We start from the raw sequence: 9,892 nt of genomic DNA, 5'->3' as shown, positions 1-9,892 counted from the left end.
CAGGAACCATAGTAAAATAAGAAATATGTAACTAATTCAGATGCTTGAATGATTTTAATGAATTACACAATTTTTTTAATAGCTTTGAATAAAAGCATTTCAAAAATTTTACTCTAAAAGTTGCCCTAGGACTTTATATGAAATAAAGATACTTTTTACATTAAAAAAAAAACATCCAAAAGTGAGATTAAAGAAGTAAACTTATAAAGAAATGATCGTAAAACCTCTCAAAAAGAGGTGAGCTTCTCCAAGTAGCAATGTTTTCTTTCATTGTTTATCATGGATGTTGTTTTGCAGTGTATATTGTGCTTTATCACTTTCCACACAGATGAGATATCGCACACACATAACAGATAAGTATCTTTCTTTTTTTTTTTTTTTAACGTTTTGCTTGTTTTCTGCATTTTTATACTTTTTCATAGAAAAGCATAAAATTGCAAAATATAAAACTAATACACAACTTATACAAAAATATAAACTTATACAAATGCACATGGTTCACAAAAATGATATTCACTGAATTAACAATCATACATAAGAAATAAAGTAGACTATATTTGCAAAAGAAAAATCAATCAGAAGGGCACAAAATGTGTATATACTTCACAAAATTTCCAGAGATATCGCCCCTTGGGTTGTGTTAGTGTTTATATTTCAGGTGTATTTACAACTTACATCAGAAGAAATTTATATATTGGAGACAACAGATTAAAGTTGTAAATCATCTGAATATGTGGGTTAAATTTGTACCACACCTATTGGATGTGAATCCGGAATTTAAAAAAAAATTTTTTTTTAATTCATCATGCGTATACAGTTTATGTACACTATAGACATTAATTATATTTCATGAATGATTGTTAGTTTTAATAAATACTTTAGTTATTTTCTTGTTACACTTTCAATTATAATTTGAGAAAATATTTGGATCTAATTTTCTTCTGGATATCCTCTATTTAGGCAAAAATTTTCTTGTATTTAGAAAATATTAGGTAGAATACTATGTAGATATTTACAAACCACCCTCCACTTTTTTTTTATTCATACAGACAAATGTATAAAAATTTATTTATTTCTTATTGTAGGTATGATGTCTGTTGGACTTCAGAATTCTACCTATCCAAACCTCATGCAGATGAGTTCTGCACCATTGCCCCAGTATCAGATGTATGGAGCTGCTGCAGTACAACAGATGCAAGCAATGAATATGTCAGGAGCAAACTATAGCCAATTGCCCTACTCACAGCAACACAAATACTTAGACAAAGACCTAAAGTATTCAGATGTCTATATGATGTCAGCAGCAAATGCTTCTAACATGCCTATGGTTGGAAACCCAATGACATGCATGCAAGTGAAGAACAACCCCAGTGCTCCAATGTACACCTACAACAGCCAGGGTATGCCTGTTGCTTATTCATCAGCCAGTAAGAGCAGCAATTTGTCAGGTACTCGTAAGTAAAGGCATATAGAGATGGAAAAAAACTCTGCCTATAATTCAGTCTCATTGGAAAATTTACAAATCCAATTCATATTTCTTTAACGTCTGTAATGGGTTTTCCGTGACTTAATTTTTTATACTAAAGTGTTGATTAATTTCATTGTCTTTGTAGTATATTTCCATTTTAAGTAGATTTCAACCCAGACATATTTGTCTTATTAAAAGAAAACAAAAATGTACAGTATCTGTATTAACATAGTTAATTAAATATTGTTTTTAAAATTCTTTGCCATTTCTTTTCTTTTTTAGTGCATATGTGTGTTATTTACTACATTATTTAGAGCTAAATCTTCGTTCTGTTAGATGATTGAACAGTATCTTTCACACTATCAATATAGTATTTTTTAATAATACAATGTATTTGCTAATGAACATAGCATCTTTTTAATGAATGAGAGCCAATGACACCTCCAGCCTAATCTAAAATTTTACCTGGAACAAGCTTATAGCAATTGTTCTCCCAGTATCTTGTCAAGATGGCAGCCACCATGACCTTTGATGGGTGGCTCTAAGCAGATGGCCGAATTATTGTAGAGAGCTGCAGTTCTGGAAGTAATGATTTGTGTGAAAATCTGGGGGGAATGACAACAAACAGAAGATAAGTGAGCTGAATCAAGAGAGTATGCAACTTGATAGTTCAGAGAGGAGACAATGGCTATCTCTGGATCAGAAGTCATTATGTTGGAACTTGTCAGTTTGTTTTTAATACAGCACAAGATATTTGAATATGCAGCAGTAGTCTTGAGCTTTGTTGTAAGTTAGCAATTGCTCTGAAAAGGAAAACTAGTTTTCACATGGAGTTTTAGTAATGCTTTGGATGTGAAGTCAGATTTTATGTCCTTGTCTTTGTGGTAGCTTCTGAGGGTTTTAGTTATTTTATTCATACATATGTAGAGCTTGGTGCTAGACTTCTCTCGATTTGTATGGAAAATATCTTGCTATTGCAAGAAGTTCATGCCTGGATTTTAGAATACTAGCATGAAGTGTAATTGATACTATTTGAATTAAATTGTTAAATTAGAATTAACAACTAGCCACTCAATGTACTGAAGGAAGCGTGTAGGTGACAACATTAGTAATACCAGGCAATGACTACACTTTGCCAGAATTCTTAAAGATGTGAACTATAGAAATCTCAAATCTGACTATGGAGACTGGATCAAAAACAGAGATACTTGAGGAGATTAAAAAGATGACTACATCCATCTCCACTTGAGATGTTGCAATTCAGGGCAAAACCCCTGTATGCTCAGTGATGTTACACTACTTGGAAATAGGACACACTAGATATTTGTAAAGAAAGGAAGATCAAAGAGTTTGACAAAAATAAAAGGAAGCTTTTGAATGTAATGCTTAAAGATGTGTAAGTAATGAAAGAAATGATTTCCCTCAATAACTGTGTGGTGAATCTGGGAAGCATACAGTGTACTTTGTCAAATTTGATCAATACCAAGATTTTTTTTTATTTGTTCTCTTGCAAGTCTGCTAATGATTTAATTGAAGATCCATTAGCTCATTTCTTTACACTTGCTGTGAGTCTGTCTTTATTATGTTTCATTACTGATACATCTTAGACATGTGATACAATGCTAGTATATCAATATAGTTCTTAATCCCAGCTTTCTGGCCAATAAGCCCAAAATCTTTCAGTTGATTAATATAGAGGGCAATAAGAGCTGGTAGGAAAAAGAAAAAAAAAAATATAGATTTTGATAAAATTTTCAAGAATTATACTTACTTCAGCACGGCTAAGAGTTATTGCAGCCAAATGATTGGGATATTTTAACTGAAGAAGTCTGTGTAGGAATGAATCAAGATGTAAACCACCTAAATTTAGACGGCGACAATTCTCAGCAACAATTTGACCATTTATAAAGGGAATGACATGAGTTGTTTGATAACCACAGTCAACTATTAAAGCATTTGCTGATTCTGTTAATAAAAGAATAAGAAAACTTGCTAATGTATAGAGTAAATGTAAAAATTTAACATCTGTATGGAAAATTATTAATACAAAGATTGTTGTTAAATGCCAGATTGACAGACATTATCAAATTTAACAGTTCTGACCATTCTATATTTGTCTCAGATCAGATTGTGTCCTTCCTTTAAGTGAGTAAAATGTGCCAAAGGACATTTGGATGAAATTTTTAATAAGCGACTGTAGAAATTGGCTGGTATGGACTGATACAATAATATAAAACATATCTAGGGATTGATTAACTTAAAAAACAGTCTTGTCTGTGTCAAAGGAAAAATGTAAAATTGGGCTTGCATAATGTAGAGAGAAGATGAGTAAAGTAACTTATGACAGGAAGGAATTATGTTATCTAAAACAGTAATTTCATTTAACATGTAGACGGTAAAAGCTGTTATAATGCTGTTCAATGTCTGGAGTAATAGAAGGAAAATAACAGGAGTTGACATGAGAAACATTATCAACAATTTGCAAACTTTTGTAACTAATATTTTACTTTTTCTTGTTTGTCAACATGTGCATCATTCATTTTTCCCATCACTAGGGATAAGTATCTGTAGTTGAGGCTAACAGCTCAGCAAAAATAGAACTAAAATTCATAAATAAAATCCACCCGAAGTTATTCAATGCAGGATACATCTATTTTAAAAGCAATTTTCCAAATTCCCTATTGTTTTCATGTGAGAGATGGATACAAACGAACACATCTATCTTTTTTCCAATTTACCTGATGAAGAAAAATTGTAACAATAAAAGTTAATGACATGTTTGAAACGATTTTAAATGAATTATGAGAATACCTGGTTTTGGATGATTTTTGTACAAACTGAATAATGCATCATTGCCATAAGCAACTTTAGGAACATGGTAACATTCAAACAACAACTCAGACATTTCTGGAATGAAAACAAAAAAATATCTTTACAAATTTGTTATAAACAAGAAATCAACAGTTTGCTTCTCCAATACAAACACTCTTTATGATAGTTTAGCTAGCTAAAAATGCAGAAAGAAATTCAGACCCAGCACAACTGATGCAATGCTTCAATCATCATCATCGTTTAACGTCCGTAGAGCCAGCAGCTGCACCAGGTTCCAATCTGATCTGGCAATGTTTCTACAGCTGGATGCTCTTCCTAATGCCAACCACTCTGAGAGTGTAGTGGGTGCTTTTTACGTGCTAGTCAGGTGGGCCTGGCATCGATCACGTTCAGATAGTGCTTTTTATGTGCCACTGTTTTGTTTTGCCTGAAGGTTTATAATGAACGAACTGCAACTCTTTTGGATTCATTAGAATAAGTTTTGTAAGTGTTCAATTACAAGGCTTCAGTTGGCCCGAGGCTATAGCAGAAGACACTTGCCCATGGTGCCAAGCAGTGGGACTGAACCCAAAACCATATGGCTAGGAAGCAAGCTTCCTAACCACAGCTATTAAAAATAAATTGATATATCAAATATTTCTTACGTTGTCTGCAATAGTTTGGATTACACAGAGCTTCAGACATGACAATGGGATGATCCACACAACTTTCAGTATCAATACCCAAATGGTTAAAAATATAGTCAAACACTTGCTCCTGAAAAAAGAATAAGGAAAAGAAAATTACCATTTTAACCCTTACACAACCAATCTGTTTGAGACACTTTTGATTCTATGATACAAGACTGTCTATTTTAAAATGTGCACATTTAAAATAAACCTTTCATCATAATTTTATGTAAGAACCCTTTGTTACATTTCAAGGCCAGGATGATATAAAATATAAAAAAAACAAACAGAACTATGATTTCATTTACCTAGGACAGAATCTACATAGTTGCTCAACTTGCTAGAAAACAGCCAAGTCTCCCTGCTATATAACATGTCTTGAAGGCAAAAAACAGACATTTAGTCCTAGACATACAAAAGACAAGATGATTCTGCTTTATCAGAGTAAGCTTGTTACTATAAAGCAGTCATTGTAGACAACACTGAAATGTTGATTGATGATCTCCTTTGTGACTTATCAGAGACAACAAAAATTTAGATAAATGTAGACATTATAAAAGTAAAATTATAACAGATGCTTCTACTGCTGTCTTATCTCTTATCAAATATTTCCTTTTTCTCCCTTACATAAAACAATCTATTTTTGTAATTTTTAAATTAATGTAAAATGTTTGCTGAATTAGCTAATGACAATGAAACAAATTGCAAGGCTATATATTTGATGTTGCTGACTTTACTATAGCTACTGGATCTTGTACAATGAAGATCATCATCATCGTTTAACGTCCGCTTTCCATGCTAGCATGGGTTGGACGATTTGACTGAGGACTGGTGAAACCGGATGGAAACACCAGGCTCCAATCTAATTTGGCAGAGTTTCTACAGCTGGATGCCCTTCCTAACTCCAACCACCCAAATGAAAAAACAAATAACCACTGTTTGTTTGAGAATGATGGTCGTTTATCATTTAACAGTTTCAAAGATATGATTTAAAGAGGAACAAATGTTTCTCTTTGACATTATCCTTATGTATGTGTGTGTAACCATTAATTGGCTTTAATCTGACTCTGATTTGAAAGATGAAAAACAGGTTTTGTTCATTTTGTTTTTAGTTATCTTGAGTTTGGTTGAAGTCCATTCTCAATTGAAAAGAAGTAGTCACAGTTGTAGGACAGTATTCTTCACTATGAGATGTCATCTGGTGTACAGCAGGGATCTGTTCTTGGTCCCCTTTTGTTTGTTACATACATCAATGACAAATGCCACAGTGCTGAAATATGCAGATGACATCAAGCTGTACCTCGAGATCAAAAGGATAGATCCTGAACACTATAGATCTTTCCTGCAATTGGACCTAGACAATGCAGCAATGGATCATGGCTGTGGACAAATGTACCACCATGCATTTTGGGAGGAAACTCCCAGCGTCCACATACTCCCTCCACAACGCTACTACCAAGAAGTCTTCTTGTAAACATAACCTGGACATCACTGTCAGCAACAATTTGCACTGGACAAAGCACATCTCTAAAACTGTCAAGAAGGCAGAGGGTGTCTAGGCATCACTCAACAAAACCTTTGTCAGCCACTCTCCAGCTATTTATTTAACGCTGTATATGACTATGGTGTGGCCACACTTGGAATTTGCATCACCTGTCTGGAACCCCTATTTTGCTGAGAACATTGACCTCCTGGAAACTGTTCAGAGACATGCAACCAAGCGAATACCCTCCATCAGGCATCTACCATACTCCAAACCCCTTGCTTCCCTGGCATGGATACATTGAAGCTGCAACATCTGGCAACTAACTTGGTAAACACCCACAAAATTATTAACCATTATGCCAACAACAATCTTGAGCACCTTTTTGAATTCCAAGTGTCTGACACACACGGGCAAGCCTACAAAGTCAGAAAACAGCACAGCTCCCATGACTTTTGGAAACATTCTTTCACACTCTGTTGCTGAAGCATGGAACAAATTACCTGCATCAATTGTTAGCTGCTGAGGTATTGCATCCTTTAAAACCTCCAGGCTTCCTAAAATTCGCCAACACTACACCTGATATCCTCACCTCCATACGCATGCACACATGTATATATCATGACTCATACACTGTTCACTTTCCCGACATTTTGCACCTGAGCACTGAACACAATAATTTCATTATTATTTATGTGTAAACATTTTACACAACTTTTACCAGAGTCGTTTCCCCTTGTTATCAAGTCATTTCACGTTAATTCTTTATTCAACAATAAACCTTAAAAATCTTTTTTTCTTTCTTGAACAATGGTTAGCTTTGTGAGCCCCATAATGTTTTTTTAACATTTTGACTCATCCTATACACCACTTGACAAACTCCCATTGCCTTCACATCCTCCTCTATTATCTTTAGCCAAGTCTTTCAGTTTCCCCCTTCCTCTGCTCCCTTCTACATTCATTTCCTTCACTCCTCTCAACCAGTTATCATCATCCCTTATGCAAACCATTTATTCATCCTGTAATTTTATGTTTATCGGTTTGAAAATGTCATTTTAACTACTTTTATTTCATCTTGGTTTATTTATCATCAGAATAACTTGGTAATGCCACATCAAACTACACATAATTTGAGACAAAAAAACATCTTAATTTTTACATACATTGTCAAAATGTTTATGACTCAGAAATCACAACTATATTTTTTCATACAGTTTACTCGACTTGAAGTCATTAACATACTGGATTACCACCTTCAAAAGTATTAATTGAACATGTTGAACCAGGACTTATTTTTAAGTCTGGTACTAATGAATTGATATATGCTAGATTATAGGGTTAGGGTTAGAGTGCCATCTTCCAAGCAGTGTCAACAGATGAAAATGGTAACAGATACACACACGTATATAAATATGACAGGCTTTTGAACACTCACAAAGCATTGGTCAACAAGGCTATAATAGAATACATGATGTGGTTGTAAAACCAAATCCATAAAGCCATGCCTGTTTTAAATTATGTTTCATCATCATTCAACACCCATTTACCAAGCTAGCATAGATTGGATGGTTTGATAGGATAACAGGCAAGCCACAGGGTCACATTGAACTCCTATGTCTGATTTGGCATGGTTTCTATAAAGTAATGTCCCACCTCAGGTTCCATAAATTCAAATCTGCATTTAACAAATCATATTTTGGCACAGAACACTTTATTCCATTTTTTATTAACCTAGCTATCCGCCTGAGATATTTTATCTGGAAATTTTGTTTTCAGAAGAGAGGCATATCATCCAACAGTAGACTTTTCATTTGTTTCATGCAATAAAACCAGAGCTAAGCATTGGCTTCAAAGGAACATCCCAGGTTAAGGAGATGTTTCTTCCAATAACCAAAATATTAATTGCAGCAAGGACACAGTATTTCATTCTTCAACCATAATATACTACCAAATATATTAAAGGTTTATAAGTCAATATTGTGCCTTACTTTTACATTAGCAATGCAATGTTCTCATTTTAAAGTTTATTTTTACAAATTTTTTTGGCTCTGGATTCTATAGGAAATTTATAGAAACTTAAAAATAACCAAATGATCTAGTGGATTATTAAATGTATTGATAATTTTGATTGAATATGATATATTTAAAAAACTGTAATTTTAATTTTATCCTCTTTGATTTCATTTCTCTGGTTAACAAAGAAAAATATATGATTAAAACATACCAATAACACAAAATTTTATGTAATTTCTAAAAATGATGCGTCTTCATTCAACGTACTGCTTTCAAAGAGACACTGAAGCTTCATCTGGTACCCAAGAAAGTTGAGTGGCTACAGATACTGGGTGTGTGTACTACTTCTAAACATTGAACCAAAAAAACTTTTTAACACAAGTTCACTTACCAGAATTGATTTTAGAAATGAAACATTAATATAGAATAAAAAACATAAGTATTTGTGTATGTATGTATGTGTGTGTGTGTGTGTATATATATATATATATATATATATACATACACACACAACTCAATTTACCTGGACATCATATTGTGTTACCACATTTCTGTCAAACTGAGTCCGAAGAATCCAACGCACCACTTCTAGATTGCTAATATCATTTCCTACTTGCAGTTCAGATTCCTATGTACAATTGAAAATAAGAATTTTTGAAAATGTATTTCTATAAAATAAAACACATAAGTCAAAAATGTGTGCGTGTGTGTGTATGTATGTAAATAAACAGATTATATATATGTAGGAAAACTCTTGAATCATTTTTCAACAGCAAGAATATATTACTGATGTTTATTTATACATTTTGCCAATTTGTCAAAAATTAAAATAAAATTTAACACCGGAGATTTTAAATTCAAAATATATAAGGTGCCAAAACAGATTATGTAAGTAATATTCAAAGCTCTCTATTTAGATATACTTAAGGGACATAATGATACCAACTAATAATATTGAATCTATTTCACAACTGCCAATGATGTATTATGGTTAGAGCACAACATATATTTAGATGTGATTGTTATAGATTATTACAGAATAAAGAGAATGAATGGGAGAAAGAGAGCCTGCCGTATGTCGACCCAATAGAGGGACCAGCTATCCGAGTTGATAGTACCAGGGTAGATAAAGCAATTAAGAGTATGAAGACCGGGAAAGCCCCCGGCCCATCAGGAATCACTGCAGAGATGCTCAAAATATCTGGCAGTGTTGGCTATAGCCTAGTCACCCGTATTACGAACCAGGTGATACACGAAGGAGTCATACCCAATGACTGGTGTAGCAGCATCATAGTCAACTGCTACAAAGGTAAAGGTGACGCTTTAGATACAAATAATTACAGAGGCATCAAGCTGTTAGATCAGGTTATGAAAGTTACAGAGAGGGTCATAGCCCAACTAATTAGGGAGCGAATCAATTTAGATGAG

The 9,892-nt window shown here is 33.6% G+C and overlaps 2 protein-coding genes across 7 annotated transcripts in view; one reads left to right on the top strand and one right to left on the bottom strand.

Annotated features, from left to right (window-relative positions):
* The window catches only part of LOC106873457 (uncharacterized), a 14,587-nt gene extending 12,861 nt beyond the window's left edge, over positions 1-1,726 (top strand). For all 3 annotated transcript variants that reach the window (XM_052976416.1, XM_052976418.1, XM_014920824.2), the window contains one exon: positions 1,086-1,726. In XM_052976416.1, coding sequence (XP_052832376.1) covers positions 1,086-1,462 — 377 coding nt within the window. In that variant the 3' untranslated portion in view covers positions 1,463-1,726. The remainder of the gene's footprint in view (positions 1-1,085) is intronic.
* The window catches only part of LOC106873456 (actin-related protein 5), a 45,233-nt gene that overhangs the window by 25,125 nt on the left and 10,216 nt on the right, over positions 1-9,892 (bottom strand). For all 4 annotated transcript variants that reach the window (XM_014920818.2, XM_014920819.2, XM_014920821.2 and 1 more), the window contains exons 4-7: positions 8,988-9,092; positions 4,945-5,056; positions 4,280-4,375; positions 3,240-3,433 (exon numbers count right to left, since the gene is read on the bottom strand). In XM_014920818.2, coding sequence (XP_014776304.1) covers positions 3,240-3,433; positions 4,280-4,375; positions 4,945-5,056; positions 8,988-9,092 — 507 coding nt within the window. The remainder of the gene's footprint in view (positions 1-3,239; positions 3,434-4,279; positions 4,376-4,944; positions 5,057-8,987; positions 9,093-9,892) is intronic.

This window comes from Octopus bimaculoides, chromosome 2 (genome assembly GCF_001194135.2).
Source record: "Octopus bimaculoides isolate UCB-OBI-ISO-001 chromosome 2, ASM119413v2, whole genome shotgun sequence".
In the NCBI taxonomy this organism is placed as follows: Eukaryota; Metazoa; Mollusca; class Cephalopoda; order Octopoda; family Octopodidae; genus Octopus; species Octopus bimaculoides.
Note: the sequence above shows the minus strand (reverse complement) of the source record. Positions and strands in the feature narration are given on the sequence as shown.